At 40.5% G+C, this 18,712-nt stretch overlaps 1 protein-coding gene across 3 annotated transcripts in view; it reads left to right on the plus strand.

Moving 5' to 3' along the window:
• Window positions 1-18,712, plus strand: part of PPL (periplakin) — an 88,098-nt gene that overhangs the window by 16,211 nt on the left and 53,175 nt on the right. For 2 of the 3 annotated variants that reach the window (XM_074346345.1, XM_074346346.1), the window contains exon 3: window positions 17,272-17,356. The exons of the other annotated variant lie outside the window; for it this stretch is intronic. In XM_074346345.1, coding sequence (XP_074202446.1) covers window positions 17,272-17,356 — 85 coding nt within the window. The remainder of the gene's footprint in view (window positions 1-17,271; window positions 17,357-18,712) is intronic. 3 annotated transcript variants of the gene reach the window in all.

Consider the following 18,712-nt stretch of genomic DNA (forward strand, 5'->3'; position numbering starts at 1 on the left):
TGGGCTGTAATCACCCATGGGGGTGGGCAGTTTTCCGCCCTTTCCGGATTTGTGTGTAGCCTAGGACTTCAATTCATGGGAAGCATGCTGCATTGAATAAAATTGGAATCATCAGTGAAAAAATTTTGATTGTAAACGTTTACGTCAAGAAGAGGGCTTGAACCTCTATGGATAAAGCTTAAGTTTTCCTCAGTTACCAGGCTCTGCCACCCTAACAAACCCTGGGGAACATACAGTAGAGGATATATGAAGTAATTGAATTGCAGTGTCCATTTGAAGTCGTTTTGTAAAATAGACCTCATTTCTCCTGTCCTTTCTTTCTGGGAGAAATGTATACTGGGTGGAAACTGACTGGGGTTACTCCATTCTGAACTTAGACAACACAGAAATTTAATCATTGGACAAACCATTCGTTGCAGTTAGAGCAGGACTGACATGTACTGATCCAGCACCAATGTCATGAACCCTACTGTTGACAGGAATTCCAGAGTAGGATTGTGCTGTTGTTTCTAAAGTAAGCTCCTCCTCTGATCAATATTTCCAATCAGTAAGTGATAAAGCATTCTGAATAGCTGGTCTAAATTTTAATCATTCTGTGTTTGTTTTATTCTTGAGGTCACCCCAATCAAAACTGTTAATCTTTCTTTTTAGAATAACATTTCTTTTCTCTTTTTTTTTAATTTTAATTTTTTGTTTTTGTTTATTTGTTTGCGGGGGAGGTTATTAGGTTTTTTTTTTGTTTTGTTTTCGTTTTTTTTTAATGGAGGTGCTGGGGATTGAACCCAGGACCTTATGCATGCTAGGCATGCACTCTACCACTGAGCTATACCCTCCCCCCAATTGTTAATCTTTTAAATGCTATATTACCCCTTTAATTTTGGTTATCCTGTACTTTTTGGATTAATTAAATCTCCATAGGTCCTTCTTTTCTTGGATTATCTGCACCTCTTCACGGGAGGGTCAATTTCACTGATTAAAAGAGATAGTAAAACCCTTGTATGGCCATTTATACAAGTCCTTAGTTAGAGGGAAAAAAAATGACTCTGCTGCCTTTCCACAGTCAGGATACCGTGACCGTTGAACAAATGTCCCTGACCAGGCAGTGCCTTTAATACTAGAAGAGCTGGAGGGTCTATATATATATATGTATTTTTTACTTTTTATTTTTTTAAATAAACAGTAAGGATTTGTGATTGCCAAGTTCCTTTTGCATTTTAAAACCTCTTTTTAAATGCTCGCCTGTCTTGGGTGAACAATTGCTTTAATAAATAATTAGATATTTGCTTCAGGTTTATTTTCCTGTTAACTAGCAGTGGGTTATCTGTTGCAATATATGCTTATGCAAGGAGAAATATTTCCTGTTACCCACAAGAACAGTTTTGCTTATATTAAATCACACATTAGTCCAGTATTAAATTAGGAGTTTCTTTACTGACTATTGGTATTGAGATGAATGTGTTCTTGACCTTGAACACTTTCTTAACTGATGGCTGCTTTTAAGCCAACAATGGTGATGTTTCCGCTTATTCTCTAGGAAAAGCGTATCCTGAACAAAAAACTATACCTTTTTAGAAGAACATTTAAAATTACTTGAAAAGATATGTTTTGTAAGTAACATTTTAAGTTGAATTGAAATCTGTTTTTGGACAACCATGTGTTCCTGGCTTCTGAGGAGGGTCACGTTTACTCGTAATCTTCTCATTATTCTGCCATATTGATGAGTTTGTTCTTGTAAACTTTACTTGAGAAGCTGCTCTGGTTTCAGGATAATTATCTTAATTCCTCTACATTACTTGTCTAGTTAAATCTTATGCAAAATTTTAAAGGATTAAGCTTTGCTCTTTGGTGCTTTTAATGTTTCTTTCATCTTTCCCTCATGGTACTGTCTCTATATCATTTAAATTTCAACTTTCTCTACTTAAGATGTTGAATGAAAGTTTTTGTTTAATTGAAGTAAGTTGATTTAGTGTGTTGTGTTAGGTTTTGGTGTACAGCAGAGTGATTCCATATAGATCTATCTACCTACCTATATCCTTTTTCAGATCCCTTTCATTAGAGTTTATGATGTCATTGAATATAGTTCCCTGTGCTAGACAGTACATCCTTGTTTTCATCAATTTTATATATAGTTTGTATCTGCTAATTCCAACTCCCAAATTATCCCTCCCACCTTTCCCCTTTAGTGGCCATGAGCTTGTTCTCCATTTCTCTGGGTCATCTTCTGTTCTGTAAATAAGTTCACTTGTACTCTTCGTTAGATCCCGCATAGTAGTGATATCACATATGGTATGTCTTTGTCTTAGTTACTTTAGTGTTAGTCTTCAGGCCCATCCATGTTGCTGCAAATGGGATTATTTCATTCTTGTTGTAAGGCTGAGTAATATTCCATTGCATACAGAGACCCAAACCATTTTATCCAGTTATCTCTTGATGGACATTTAGGCTGCTTTCATGTCTTAGCTCTTGCATGCAGGACTGCTGTGAACATTAGGGTACATGTATCATTTTTAAATTAGACTGTTCTCCAGATATATGCTCAGGAGTGGGATTGCTAGGCAAAATAGTAACTTCATAGTAACTGCACCAATTTACATTCCCACCCGCAGTGTAGGAGTGTTCCCTTTTCTCCACACCCTCTCCAGCTTTTCTCGTTCCTAAAATTTTGATGCAGGCATTAGATGTGTTTTTTTTTTTTTAATTGAAGTACAGTCAGTTACAATGGTCCGTTTCTGGTAGATATTGAATGAGTGGTTTATTTAATTTACTTATGAAAGTTGAATTTGGTGGGAAGTTTGGGTTAGACTTAGTTCACAGTGTTCATGCGGTATGAAATCTGAGTGAAACTTGGAGCTTTTGGGTAAGCTACACTTTGATTCATCCAAGCACAGTTTCCAGGATGGTTACTTTATTAAGACTTATTTCCTCCTGTATGCTTGCAATGTATTGATAGGTTGCAAAGTTGTCAGTATTTAAAGAGTGTGGCAGGCGGTGTGTGCTTCACGGCCTGATTCAATTAAGCCTTCGATTCTTAATTTACCACTAAATTCCTCTTTGGTTTTTTATTTCATAAAAATTTCATAGAAATTACTTTATGTTCTAGAGTTAGAAAATGTAGCTCATTTCTTCCCATGTGACAGGTAGCACCTGACCTGAGGTTTTCATGTTTGATGATGACGGTCACTAGTGCTCTGTAGCAGGATTTTCTGAGGATGTTGGTGTATTGGGCTTGTGATGTTTATCAGAGTTTATCGGTTATAGAGCAGGCTCCTCCAGAGAAGTGTGAATCACTGCCACGATTTTTGACTTTTAGGCTGTTGCTTGCAGTATTCTGGTGAAATAATTTCATTCTTATGATTATTTGAATTTAGGCCTAAGCATAGTGGGAAATGTAATCCCAGTTTGGACCCTCACTATAGTGTAATCAGAAATATTAATGTGAGGGGAGGGTATAGCTTAGTGGTAGAGTGAGTGCCTAGCATGCACAAGGTCCTGGGTTCAATCCCCAGCACCTCCACTAGAAAAAAAAAAAAAAAGATTCCCCAAACAAACAAAAAATTAAAACAAACCAAAAAAAGAAATATTAATGTCACTTTCAGAGCATGTTTTCTTTAGCTATGGCTTTTTTCAGCTTAGCCAGGACTGTATTTTGGGCTATTCTTTAACATGCTTTTTGTTAGATTTCTATTAATATGAATCAATCTATGATCACAGTGGCTATTTCAGAATTTACGAATCGTAATATGTTAATATAACTTAGTCAGACTTCCCTTCACGGCTCAGTTTTTATCACTGCCATTTCGCATGGGGACATAGTTAAGCTGTTGTGTGCTACTTTTTTGGTGTGCTTACTTTAGTTTGCTCCTTGCAATCTTTTATTACTTTTTTTTTTAATTAATAGCCTTAATTTTTTTAGAGAAGTTTCAGGTTCATAGTAGAATTGAGCAGAAAATAGAGTTCACACATAGCCCTCCCCATGCACACATGTATACTCCCCTACCCTCAACCTCCCTCATCAGTGTGGCATATTTGGTACAATAGATGAACCAGCATGGCACATTATTATCAACCAAAGTCCGTAGTTTACACTAGGGTTCACTCTTGATGTTGTGCGTTCTATGGGTTTTGACAAATGCATAATGACATGTAGCCACCACTATAATATCATACAGAATAATTTCATTGCCCTGGAAATCGCTTGTGCTCCATCTGTTTATTCCTTCCTCACTCCCTCTCCCCAAACCCCTGGAAACCACGATCTTTTTATTGTTTCTGTAGCTGTGCCTTTTCCAGAATGTCATTTGGTTGGAATCATATGGTTTGTAGCCTTTTCAGACTGGCTTCTTTCATTTACTAATATGTCTTTTAAGTTTCTTCCATGTCTTTCGTGGCTTGATAGATCTTTTCTTTTTCTTTTTCTTTTTTTTTAACTGCACGTACATTTTAAAATTTACATATATGTACTGTTCATTGTTTCTAAGAATGTTTAGAGCTGTAGCTTTTTAAAGTTACAGTTATCAAAGGAATAAAGCCAACCACAAAATAAGAATTAATTCAAAAGATACATACACCCTGCCATTGACAGCAACATTATTTATAATTGCCAAGATCAGTCTTTCATTATTGAGAGGGCATTCCCAATGAGATGCAGATACTTGCATGTGTAAGTTTATTGGAATCTAATAGAAAGGCTGGGTCCACACCTATGTCTTTATGAAATTAGTAAACACATCTAGGCATTCTCAGTGCTTTACTTAATTTATTAAGTTACATGAAAAATGTGAGTAGGATTTTGTATGTGTAAGACATGTATTCAAGTGACATATTGGTATTCAGTGTTGCAGTGTGGGTTAGGTTACAGTTAGTATTGAACCTTTTTGGAGAGATTGTTAAAATGCAGTATATTTTTTATTTTGGTAGACGTAAGTGGCTGAATTAGCAGAATATTTTTCTGTGTAATACTTACATATATAAGTAATTGATTGGTATCATCAGTCAGCTAGTTTGTAATCATCCTGAGTTTGTGTTGCTTAAATAACGGCAGTCTGTGTATTAGATGAGTTAGTTGAGTCTTATGTAGTTACACGGTTTGCCTTGTTTGGGAGTTTAAACAGGGCAATAATGGCTTATGAACTATGAGATTTAGTGGGAGGTAGGAGGTATTGTTTAAAAAAGCTACATACCTCCAGTCAAGATGGCAGAGTGGTAGGACTGCGAGCTCACCTCTCTTCCTGACTACAGCAAAACCACAACTGACTGCTAAACAACTGTCAAAAAAAAAAGACTGTGCACCTAACAAAAAAGATCCTCTTCAACTTGGAACATAAAGAGGGAACACAGCATGATGGTAGGAGGGGCGTGCTCGCGATAGAATTTGGCGCCAGACCTCCCAGGGTGGAAGACCTACAATCTGAAGAATAATTAAGTCACAGACGCCCTCCCCCAGGAGTGACAGTTCTAAGCCCCATGTCAGGCTCCCCAGCCCGGGATTCTAGCATTGAGAGGAGGAGGAGACCCCAGGACATCTGGTTTTGAAGGCCAGGAGGGCTTGGCTCCAGGAGCCCTACAGGACTGGGGGAAACAGACTTCAATCTCTTGATAAGTGTACACAGAATCTCACGAGCGCCAGATCCAAGGGCAGAGGCAGTGAGTTCATAGGAACCTGGGCCAGACCTGCCTGCTGGATTTGGAGGGTCTCCTGGGGAGGTAAGGGATGCCTGTGGCTCACTCAAGGGCCATAAAAGCTGGTGGCGGACATTCTGGGAATGTTAATCTACATGAGTTTACCCGGAGGCTGACATCTTGATTGGATCATCAGCACCAAGACCTAGCCCCACCCAACAGCCTGTAGGGAAGCCTCAGGCCAAACAACATACAGGGTGGGAACACAGCCACACCCAACAGCAGACTTCCTGAGCCACCAACCGCCTCTAGACACAGCCCTGCCCACCAGAGGTCCAGAACCAAGCTTCACCCAACAGTAGGCAGGCATCAACTCCTCCTGCCAGGAAACCTGCATAAGCCTCTAGTCCAGCTCCATCCACTAGGGGAAGATACTGGAAATAAGAAAATAATCCCAAAGCCTGTGGAAGGAATCCACAAACACATAGAAAGATAGAGGATATGAGGTGGCAAAGGAATATCTCCCAGGCCAAGGCACAAGATAAAATCCGAGAAGAAGAAATAAGTGATGAGGAGATAGGCCATTTATCTGAGAAAGAGTTTAAAGTAATGATGGTGAAGATGTTCGGAGACCTCAAGAGGAGTGCAGATGCACAGAGCAACGTTTTTAGCAAAGAGTTGGAAAATATAAAGAATACCCAAACAGAGTTGAAGAATAAAATCACTGAAATGAACAATACACTAGAAGGAACCGAGAATAGGCTAAATGAGGCAGAAGAACGGATCAGTGAGCTACAAGACAGATTAGTGGAAATCACTACTTCAGAACAGAAAAAAGAAAAAAATGACAAGAAATGAGGATAGTTTAAGAGAACTCTGGGACAACATGAAATGCACTAATATTCATATTATAGGGATCCCAGAAAAAGAAAGAACCTGAGAAAGTTTTTGGAGAAATAATAACCAAACACTTCCCCAACTTGGGAAAGAAAACAGTCAGCCGAGTCCAGGAAGCACAGAGTTCCACACAGGATCAACCCAAAGAGAAGAACACCAAGGCACACAGTCATCAAATTGACAACAATTAAGGATAAGGAGAAATATTAAAATTAGCAAGAGAAAAACAACAAAGAACATACAAAGGAGCTCCCATAAGGTTATTAGCTGATTTTTTAGCAGAAACTACAGGCCAGAAAGGAGTGGCATGATATATTTAAAGTGATGCAAGGGGGAAACTTACAACCAAGAATTCTCTATCCAGCAAGGCTGTCGTTCAGACTTGATGGAGAAATCAAAAGCTTCACAGATAAACAAAAACTAAAAGAATTCAGCACCACCAAACCTGCTTTACAACAAATGTTAAAGGAACTTCTATAGTCATCAAACCACAAGAAAAGAGAACAAAAAGAAGAAAGAAAAAGAAAAAAGATTGCTTTTGCAGTTCGGGGTCTCTTATGGTTCCATATAAATTTTGGAATTGTTTGTTCTAATTCTGTGAAAAATGACCTGAGTATTTTGACAGGGGTTGTGTTGGATCTGTGGATTGCTTTTGGGTAGTGTGGCCATTTTGATAATGTTGATTCTTCCAACCCAAGAGCACAAGATATCTTTCCATTTCTTTGTATCATCTTCAATTTCCTTCATCAGTGTTTTACAGTTTTCAAAGTCTAGGTAACCTCCTTGGTTAAGCTTATTTCTAGGTATTTTATTCTATTTGATGCAATGGAAATGTTTATCCCAGTTATAAAATTCTGGGTTTTGAAGTGAAAAAAAAAGTGAATGAAGGGCTGCAAATGGCAAAATACCATTCTTTCTTATGGGTGATTTGTATTCCATTACATATATATGCTGCGTCTTCTTTATCCATTCGTCTATTGATGTTCTATTTAGGATGCTTCCATATCTTGGCAATTATTAATAGCAGAGTGTATGTATCTTTGTGAATTAATTATTATTTTGTGGTTGGCTTTATTCCTTTGATAATTACGTAAGTTTAAAAAGCTAAAGCTCTAAAAGTTCTTAGAAGCAATGAACAGCACCTACATGTAAATTCTTTAAATATGTGCAGTATATTGTGTATACGTATTCACATGCAATCCATTGTATGTGTGCAATCAGACTATAACAATTGTAGCTTATAAAACTGAAAAATAAAAAAAGATGGGAAAATTATTTATAGGCATTCTTGTGTAATAATTCCTATTGAAATTGTACATGATCCGTTTATCAGGAGGACTGAGAAGAGAAAAATTTCTCTTCATAAGAGTGTTACTTCATAAGTGCTACTTCATAAGAGATGGTCTGTGCTCTGATTAGTGCGTACTTGGATCTGAAGCTCATCCCCATCAGTGGATGGAATAAATAGCTTAGGCTTGATATAGCTACAATAAACAGTAGGTTTCTTGTGTTGTTTGTTTGCTGGGGGGGGAGATAATTAGGTTTCTTCATTGATTTCTGCTTGGAGGAGGTACCAGGGGTTGAACCTGGGACCTCTTGGGTGCTGAGCATGTGCTCTGCCACTTAAACTATACCCTTTCCCCATAAACAGTAGGTTTCTTTAACTAGCGGAAAAGGGATGAGAAGGGAAATTTATATTGCAAAGGCCAGGGTGGAGGCTAGAAATGACACAATAGTAAATATATAAATTGATAAGAGTGATGATCAACATAGTGGCTCATTCATCAATCATCTGACTGCATCAGCAATGGGTTGTAGTCACCCATAGGGGCTGAGTGTTCCCATCTTTCCAGATTTGTATATAGCCCAGAATTTGACTTTGATTTCATGCGAGGAATGGTATATTGAGTAAAATTGGCATCATTAGTGAAAGAATTCTGATGGTAAACATTTTAGCAAAGAAGAGGGCTTGAACTTCTGGAGATAAAGCTTTGAGATTTACTCAACTTCCGGGCTCTACCACCTTAACAAACACTGCTCTGCAGTAGAGCATGTATAAATCCATTGAATTGTGATGATACTGTCAGGCTGAAGTCATTTTGCACAGTTGACCTTGTTTCTCTTGTCCTTTGATACCGGGAGAAATGTATAATTGAAAGAAACTGACTCCAGCCTGAGCTCAGACAACACAGAGCTTCAATCATTGAAGAAACCAGTAATCGTAGTTACATGACTCGAGTGGACGGATCCAACATCAAGGTCATAAACCCTATTGTCAATATGAACTCCAGAACAGTGCTGTTGTCCCTAGAGTAACCTGCTCCACTGATCAGTATTTTGGATCAGTAAATGATAAAGCATTCTGAATAGTTTGTCTAAATTTTAACCACTCGGTGTTTTTTTTATTCTATGAGGTTACCCGGGCTAAAATTGTTAATCTTTTAAAAGCTGTATTATCCCTTAACATTTGGTTATCATTTATTTTTTGATTAATTAAAACTCCATGAGGTCTTCTTGTTTTTTTATCCCTGACACCTCCAGGGAGTTTTAATTTCACTAATTAAAACAGATAGTCAAATTGTCATGGGCATTCATACGAGTCCTTATTTAAAGAAGAGATGACAATGCTACCTTTCTGCAGGCAGGATCCAGAGACAGTTTAGCGGATGTCCCTGGGCAGGCAGTGCCTTTAATAACAGAAGTCCTGGAGGTCCTTTTTCTTTTTCTATAGACAGTCAGGGTTTGTGATTGTTGAGTTCCTTTTACATTTTAAAATGTTTCCTTAACCCTAAAGAAGCAGTTCTCAAAAAAGACATACAAATGGCCAAGAGGCACAAGAAAAAATACTCAATATCACTAATTATCAGAGAAACGCAAATCAAAACTACAATGAGATATCACCTCACACCAGTCAGAATGGCCATCATTAAAAAGTGTACAAATGACAAATGCTGGAGAGGCTGTGGAGAAAAGGGAACCCTCCTACAATGTTGGTGGGAATGTAGTTTAATGCAGCAATTTTGGAAATCAGTATGGAGACTCCTCAAAAAATTAAAACTAGACTTACCATATGATCCAGCAATTTCAATCCTAAGCATACATCTGGAGGGAAATCTAATTTGAAAAGACACGTGCACCCCAGTGTTCACAGCAGCACTATTTATGATAGCCAAGACATGGAAGCAACCTAAATGTCCATTGACAGATCACTGGATAAAGAAGTTGTGGTCTATATATACACAGTTGCACAGTTTACCTTACAATACAATACAATACAATACAATATGGCTGAATACTACTCAGCCATAAAAAGAATAAAATAATGCCATTGGCAGCAACATGGTTGGACCTGGAGATCATCGTCTAAGTGAAGTAATCCAGAAAGAGGAAGAAAAATACCGTATGATGTCACTCATAAGAGGAATCTAAAAAGGAAAGAAAGAAAGAAAAGAAAAAAGAGGACACTAATGAACTCATCTACAAAACAGAAACAGGCTCGCATACATAGTAAACAATCTTATAGTTACTGGGGGAAAGGGGGCGGGAAAGGAGAAATTTAGGAGTTTGAGATTTGCAAATGTTAACTACTATATATAAAAATAGATTAAAAAACAAATTTCTTCTGTATAGCACAGGGAACTATATTCAATATATTGTAATATCTTTAAGGAAAAAGAATATGAAAATGAATATTTGTATATAAATATATGCATGACTAGGACATTATGCTGTACACCAGAAATGGACACATTGTAACTGACTATACTTCAATTTTAAAAATGTAAAAAAATTTTTTAAAAGATTGTCCTTTTGTGTGGGAAATTTACATTTGAAAGGTTGTCTCCCTCTCCATACTAGGAATGGAAGGATGACTAAATCTCAAAAAACTCTTATCAGAGAAGAAAGCTAAGACTTAAATCTGCACAACACCCTACCCATTCCTTTGTTTTGTTTTTAGATGAAGATGTTATGTAAGGCACCAGGTTGGGCCATTTCAGGGCGTTAACTCAGTTTTTCTGGATATCTCCCTTGCATATAGGAGGTACATATGTTGTTAAACGTCTGACTGTTTTCTCCAGTTCACCTGCCTTTCATTACAGAGGGTATCCCAAAGGACAAAGAAGGGTAGAGGGAAATTTATTTTTTCTCCCATACATATGCAATGGAGTAGTATTCAGAAATGTAGCATAATTGCCCCATCAGCCCATGCAAAAAACATGGATGAAACTTATATGTATATTGCTAATGAAAGAATCCATTCTGAGGAGGCTACATACTATAGAACCCCATTTATGACATTCTGGAATAGGTGAAACAGAGATGGTAAACAGGTCATGGGTGGGGTTTGAAATATTCCATATGATACTTTAGTGATGATTACCTGCAACTATGATTTTGTCTAAACCCATAGATTTTTACAGCCCAACAAATACATTATAATATATTCTAATTTAGTTGCATTACAGAACTTTTAAAAAACTGATTCAGAAATGTATGAATAAAACTCAGGGTTTGTGGTGGGACAAAATGTTCTGCCCTCAGTAAATCTGGAAATAAATTGAATCTGTAGACTAAATGCAAAAGTGGACTGTACTGAAACAGTGGACTCTATTTGATAAAGTTCTTGCCCTGGTGGTTAGGAGCTAAGAATGCTGAAACCGCTATATCTGTAATCTTGGTCTGTTAAAGAGACTTCACTTGGGATCCAAAAGAAGCTTATATGTTCACCTGCTTTATGATGGGTTTTTGTATTCTGTAAACAGACACAGTTTTAATTTTCAGTTCTCACAAGGGTGCCCTTTCTGATTTTCCACAAGACTCTGGAGAGGAATTCCAATTCACTATTGAGTCACAGTAGTTAAGGCCAGCTTTTTGGCTTTTTCTTTCTTTCTTTTTTTTTTTTTTTTTGAAATCAGGAGTGACTCTGAAAGTCTTATACACCAACCACGATGTTTGCTGTGGCTTTGTATGCTGCTTCCTTCCACACTGAACTAGACCAGGGTCACACAGAGCTCTGGGACTTGAGCTGGACCATTGTGGTTTTGGCCCTCCCTCCCCTGTCCTGGACATAATTTGGTATGGTATCTGTGTATCTTCTTTGGTCAGGTGTCTATTCAGACCTTTCCCTGTTTGGGATGGGTCTTTTTGTGTTAGAGTTCTTTGTATAGTTTGAGACAAAACCTTTCTGGGATATGTGTTTGGAAATATTTTTGCTCCTAGTTTGTACTTGTCTTTTGATTTTCTGAGTAAGGTCTTTCACAGAGTAGAAATATTAAACTTAATGAAGTCCACGATATTCCTTGTTTTTCTTTGTGGGTGGCCTTTTTGTATCGTGTGTTGAAATTTAAAGCTTTGGTTCTACTTGACCAAAACCGAGGTTATGTTGATTTTCTTCTATGTTTCCTTCTGTACTTTTATATAATTTTGCATGTAAAATTTGTCTCTAAAATTTTTTGAGCAAATTTGATGTAAGACAAAGTTTGCTTTTTCATTCATTGCATTACATACAATCTCCAATGAATGGTTTCTTAACTCTTTTGGAGAAGTTATGGGATAGTTGGCTTTATTTCAGTATGAATTTCCAAAGTGTAATGGACTCAGCAGGTGTGCCAGCAGGGAGCATGGTCCCCAATGAAGTGTGACCAAGGCTTGACCTGCAATTCTCCAACTGGCCACAGGGGGACGCTGTGCTGCCTCTGACCCACATCGCTTGTGGGTTCCACCTGGGATCTAACCCTGCCTGCAGCTGAAAGCGGTTTCTTCTCACTCACCGCCTGGGCTTGGGCTTGGGCAACCCAGAATCTCAGCATCTCAGCTGAACGGAGCTCAGTCTTCTTAGGATGGGCGGAGTTTCAGCTTCAGGAAAGCTCCGCTCTGTGACCGTGCTGTCAGGAATCTGTTTTCCTAGGACCCTCTTGCGGATGCCCTGCTGGGAGGAACAGGTGAGGAGGAGGCTGGAAAATGAGGAGAAGCGTACTGTGTGTGGCTGACTGCTGAGGGGTGGCGGTCTGTTTTCTGAAAAGGTCTTTACCAGAGTAGAAATATTTAATTTGATAAAGTCCTCGACATTCCTTGTTTTCTTTCTTCATTGCATTTTTGTGTTATGTGTTGAAACTCAAAGATCAGGTTCTACATGAACAAATGGAAGGTTATGTTGATTTTCTTCTATGTTTCCTTCTGTACTTTTGCATATAGCATTTGTAGCTTCCTTTGTAGTGTGACATCAGGAAGCCAGAGGCCTCCAGCCTGGTCTCCTTCCTCAGGGTAGCTGTGTCTAACCTCAGGGGAACCTCTGTGGTTTGGTTCCACACAAAACTTAATATGATTGGCTGTCTTTCTGTGAAGAATTCATTGTAGATTTGGTATGGTTTGCATTCTGTATATTTTGGGCAGAATGGACATTTTAACAATTTGTAGTTCTTCCGTTCCATGAGAAAATGATCTCTGACCCTTTGTTTGTGCCTTTTTCAATTACTTGATCAATGTCTTCAAGTTTTCAGTGTGCAAGTCTTTCACATTCTTTTTTATATTGATTCCTAGGTATTTTGTCCCTTTAGATAAATTGTAGATAGGATTATATTCTTTATTTTTGATGACTCATTATTAGTATTTAGAAATACAGTTGACTTCTCTGTATTGATTGTGTAATTTACTGAATTCATTTATTTTTTCTGCTACTTTTTTGGTGGGATGATGTGGAAAATTGGAATTCAAAACATACCACTCTTCCTTCCACACGCAGGTCATCCACAACACGGAAGGCAGTGGTTCCACATATGATCTCTCCACAGAGCCTCTAAATTTTGTGTGGAGCTTGGACGAACTGGTTCTTGGTGAGCCTTGGCCTCTATATGGAATTCTGCTTTTCTGGCATGGTATTGACGTAGTGTTTTGTTGGCGTTTTTAATTTTTTTTAATTTTTATTTATTTATTTTATTTTTAATTTTTGGGGGGTAATCAGTTATGTACTTATTTGTTTATTTACTTTGATGGAGGTGCAGGGGATTGAACCCAGGACCTCCTCATGCTAAGCGTGTGCTCTGCCACTGCGCTGTACCCTCCCCCCTTGACATAGTGTTTTGAAAAGGAATTTACGGTCCAGTCACTTCAAACATACAGACAACTTTACCTACATAAAAACAAGTCTTGTATCTTGATGAAATATATTCCTGAATAGAAATGTTGATGTTATTGGAAATGAATTGTTTTCATAAATTCTTTTACAGGTTATTTATTGCATATGTATACAAATAAGGTAGATTTTCCTGAATGGGTATTCTGTCCTATATCTTTGCCACATTTGTTGACTACCTCACATAATTTTTTTGTGTAATTACTTAAGGTTTCACATGTAAGGGGATATTTTCTATGTTCTGTAAACAGAGTTTTAATTTTTTGGTTCGCACATGGGTGCCTCTTATGTCTTCCCTCAAGACTCTGGGTGGGAATTCCAGTCCACTACTGAGTCCCAGTAGTCAAGACCAGCTTTCTGGATTTTTCTTTTTTTGAAATCAGGAGTGACTCTGAAAGTCTTGTACACCGACCACGATGTTTGCTGTGGCTTTGTATGATGCTGTTTTCCATGTTGAACTAGACTAGGGTCACACAGAGCTCCTGGACTGGAGCTGGACCGTTGTGTTTCTGGCCCCTCCCTTTCCCATCCTGAGCATAATTTGCTACGGTATCTGTGTATCTTCTTTGGCCAGGTGTCCATTCAGGTCTTTCCTTTTTTGAATGGGTATATTTGTGTTAGAGTTCTTTGTGTATTTTGAGAAAAAAAACCTTTCTGAGACATGTGTTTGCAAATATTTTACTCCTAGTTTGTACTTGTCTTTTGATTTTCTGAATAAGGTCTTTCACAGAGTAGAAATATTTAACTTGATTAAGTCCACAATATTCCTATTTTCCTTTGTGGATTGCCTTTTTATGTTTGTGTGTGGAAACTCAAAGGTCAGGTTCGACACAACCAAACCTGAGGTTATATTGATTTTCTTTTATGTTTCCTTCTATACTTTATATAATTTTGCATGTAAAATTTGTCAAAATTTTTCAGTGAATTTGATGTAAGACAAAGTTTGCGTCTTCATTCTTTGCATTCCATATGCTCTCCCGTAAATGGTTCCTTAAATATTTCGGAGGAGTTATGAAATAGTTGGCTATATTTCAGCTTGAATTTCCAAAGATGAATGGACTCAGCAGGTGTGCTTAGCAAGGAGCAGAGTCTCCAGTAAAGTTTGAGCAAGCTTGACCTGCACTTTTCCAACTGACCACAAGGGGACGCTGAGCCCGCCTCTCTGTCCCATATCACATGTGGGTTCCACCTGGGATCTAACCCTGCTTGCAGCTAAAAGCAGTTATGTGTCCCCACCCACCGCCTGGGCTTGGGCTTTGGCAACCCAGAGTCTCAGCATCGCAGCTGAACGGAGCTCAGTCTCCTTAGGATTGGCGGGCATTCAGCTCTAGGAAAGCACCGGGCTGTGTCTGTGCTGACAGGAGCTCACTTTTCTTAGGACCCACTCAACTGAACAAGTAAAGAGAAGGCTGGAAAATGAGGAGAAGCTCACTGTGTGTGACTGACTGCTGGTGATGGCGGGGGGGGGGGGGGCTTTTTTTCTGAATAAGGCCTCCCACAGAGTAGAAATATTTAATTTGATAAATTCCACGATACTTTTTGTTTTCTTTGCAGACTGCCTTTTTGTGTTGTGTGTTGAAATTCAAAGTTCAGGTTCTACATGACCAAACCCGACTTCATGTTGATTTTCTTGTTTCCTTCTGCGCTTTTATATAGTTTTGCATGTAACATCTGTAGCTTCCTAATGCAGTGTGACATCTGGAAACCAGATGCCTCCAGCCTGGCCTCCCTCCTCAGGATGGCTGTGTCTGTACAGGACCCTTTGGGGTTTGGTTCCACACAAAACTCGGGATGTTTTGCTCCCTTTCTGTGAAGAATCGCTGCAGGTTTGGTAAGGATTGAGCTCGCTGTGCTCAGTGCTTTAAGTAGAATGGACATTTTAACAATTGTATTTCTTTCATTCCATGAGAACGTGATCTCTGACCCTTTGTGTCTTTTTCAGTTACTTCATCAATGTCTTCAAGTTTGAAGTGTGCAAGTCCTTCACATCCTTGCTGAAATTGATTTCTAGGTGTTTTGTTCCTTTGGATGTAATTGTAGATAAGGTTGTTTTCTTTCTAATTTTTTTTTTGACGGTTCATTATTAGTGTTTAGAAATGCCATTGATTTCTGTGTATTGATTGTGTAACTTTGCTGAATTCATTTATTGCTTCTTGCACTTTTTTCAGTGGGATGATGTGGAAAATTGGAATTCAAAAACAGACCACTCTTCCTTCCTCACCCAGGTCATCCGCAACACGGAAGACAGTGACGCCTCAGATAATCTCTCCACAGGGCCTCGAAACTTCGTGTGGAACTTGGGTGAACTCGATCTGGGTGGGGCTCGGCCTCTGTATGGAAGGCTGGTGTTTTTCCTGCGTTTCCAGGGGTTGCCACGAAGGGGAATTATCGGGGGGGATGGGAGCCTGGGGATGTTTTGCTCTACCTGAGGTTCGCCAAGGAAACTCCCGTGTTCCTCCTGGGCGTTAGTGCAGGGCTATAGTGAGCATTCACACTTTGGGCTGCGGTTACAGCATGAAAGGCTTTGAGATGGCATAAAATAGCCACGGAGCAGGATGTTTATGGCCGGAAGGATGGGAGGGGGCAGTCTACCCCAAGCTCTCTGGCTCCTGAGCCCCCCTTGGCGGGTGCGTGTTGGATTGCAGGTTCCCGGGCGCCTCTCGGAGAGCCTGGGAGTGTGCTTATTTAACAAGCTCCCCAAGTGGTTCTTCTAAGTGGACACGCCTGGCAGGGCTGGCTGGCAGAGCTCAGGTCACTCCCAGCGCTTGGGGGTCCCAGAATCTTGAGTAAACACCGGCCCTGGGAGGGAGGAGGTGCGCTCAGAAGTGGGGGAGGTCTGCTCATAAGAGCTGCTCCCAGATGTGCTCGTGCTCCCACTCCCATTACTCTCTCCCACCCAGGCAGAATCTTCCTGGCCACCCCTACACAGGTCTCCTTTGCCGCAGAAGGTGACAGCTTGGGGGAGCTGGAGCGGGTATGGGAAATGCAGGGAGAGGGGTCCAAGAAAAGCCAAGAGGAGCAAAGGAGAGACCCTGAGACTGCGGGGAGGCTTCAGGTCTCCCGGCTACAGTCAGCGCTGCCCCTCCCACAACTGGGGAGGACACTACTGGTTGGGGGAAGGGGTGCGACAGCTGCAGGGGTAGAGAGCTCAAAGTGGAAAATGGGGCCGGGAGGGGAGGGGGAGCCTAACTCCCTCCTCCTCCAGCCAAGGAAAGAGAATTAGTAACAGCACCACCTGCCAGGTGCTTCTGACCAACACTGTCCTACTACCAATCGTTCCTGCCATTTATTGAGCCCTTACTTGGCACAGGCTGTACCAGGCACAGGTCTAAGGCTTTACAAACATTCACACATTTAATCCTCGAAAATAACCCCTGTAGTGATGAAAATGTTTTGGCACTCCTGTGAATGCACTAAATGCCACTTAATTGTACACATTAAAATGGTTAATTTTGTGTTATCTGACTACACCTAAATTAAAGCAAAACAAAAAAACCTTTTAAGGTCAAAACTCTGTTAATCCTCATTTTAAAGACAAAGAAACTAAGGCACAGAGAGGTTGGGTAACTTGCCCTAGGTTACACAGCTACTAAGGAAATCCAACCCAGGACTTCTTCCCCTAGGGCTGCAGCTGGAGTACCAGGAAGATGTGATTTCCCAGCCTGAGCTGCAAAACTATCCAAGCAGGCATCCTGGCTCGGGACTGAGGTACCAAAAAAATGGGCTGATTCCATGGGAACACTAGGGGCACAAAGTCAGTCTCAGGGGCAGGACCTTCAGCCTCTATCTGCTGCTTCCTACATGCCCTGCAGGAATGACTGAGCCACAGCTGCCTTTTGGTAAGTGGGTTTGGAAGACTCCAGAAACCACCCCACATCTTTGAATATCTCCCCTGCAGATGGACCACTGCCACAGGAAATTCAGCCATTAGAAATGCATTTATTTGAGTAAAACACTGGGCCCAATCCAAGCACAGATGCCCCTGGAAGGCAGCCTGCAGGGAAATGTCCTTAGTTGGAAAGCTCAGTGTGACACTGTTGAGATGAGGAGGGGGATGGGAGTGAGAAGGTCCAGGGGTCTAGACCCTGGTGGGGGTACAAGTGGCCCTTGATCTGGGCCCTAGAGTGCATTAAGGCCCTGGGAAGGTGCTGAAGCTAGAGAGAGTGGGGCATTTTTTATTGTGATAAAATACACATCACATAAAAGTTACCAGTTTTAACCACTTTTAAGTGTACAATTCAGTAGCTTTTAATATATTCACAAAGTTGTACATCCATCACCACTGCCTAATTCCAGAACATTTTCATCACCCGGAAAGAAAACTAGTACCCATCAAGCAGTCACTTCTTCCTCCCTCCCCCTGCCCCGGCAACCCTCAGTCTGCTTTCTGCACCACATCTCATTTGTCCCAGGGCCTGCTTCTAATCGTGCTCCTTCTTCCTCCTCCTAAGAGCAGAGCTCAGAGACCTCCTAGATTTGGGAACCTTAAGGGCCAACAGGGTCATTGGCAAGGTGGCCATGTACAGGTGAGCATGCTGTAGCCTGCACAACTCTATGCAGTGGTCCTGGTCGTTGGGCAGCTTGGATGGAGGCTGAGTCAGGGGGAGCCTGACTGAGAAAGCCCCACCCTCCTCAGCCCACAGCCCACTCCCAAGTCCAGTCACTTACACACACACACGCACACACGCACACACGCACACACGCACACGCACACACACACACACACACACACTTTGTGATTCCACTAGACACTGTACATGCAGTCAGGGCTCAAAGGTGAGTTAAAGCCTCTAAGCCCCAGCAGCTCTCAGCAAGGAGGGGAGGGAGCCGGAGCAAAGGTAGGATGCCCGGGGAAGGGGCTGGGTGGCCGAGTGGTGAGTGGTGGGTGCTGGAGTCAGGTCAGCCTGCATGTGAGTTCTGGCCCTGCCACCTTCCAGTGTCCCTGCAGTGTATGTGGCTGTAGCGTCTCCTCCTTTAAAATGGGGATAATGTGGAAATTCTAAAGCCCTAAACAAGATTCATCGTGGTTGAACCTTGAAGATATTCTGAGCGAAGGAAGCCAGA

The sequence above is a fragment of the Camelus bactrianus genome, chromosome 18 (assembly GCF_048773025.1).
Source record: "Camelus bactrianus isolate YW-2024 breed Bactrian camel chromosome 18, ASM4877302v1, whole genome shotgun sequence".
Classification (NCBI taxonomy): domain Eukaryota; kingdom Metazoa; phylum Chordata; class Mammalia; order Artiodactyla; family Camelidae; genus Camelus; species Camelus bactrianus.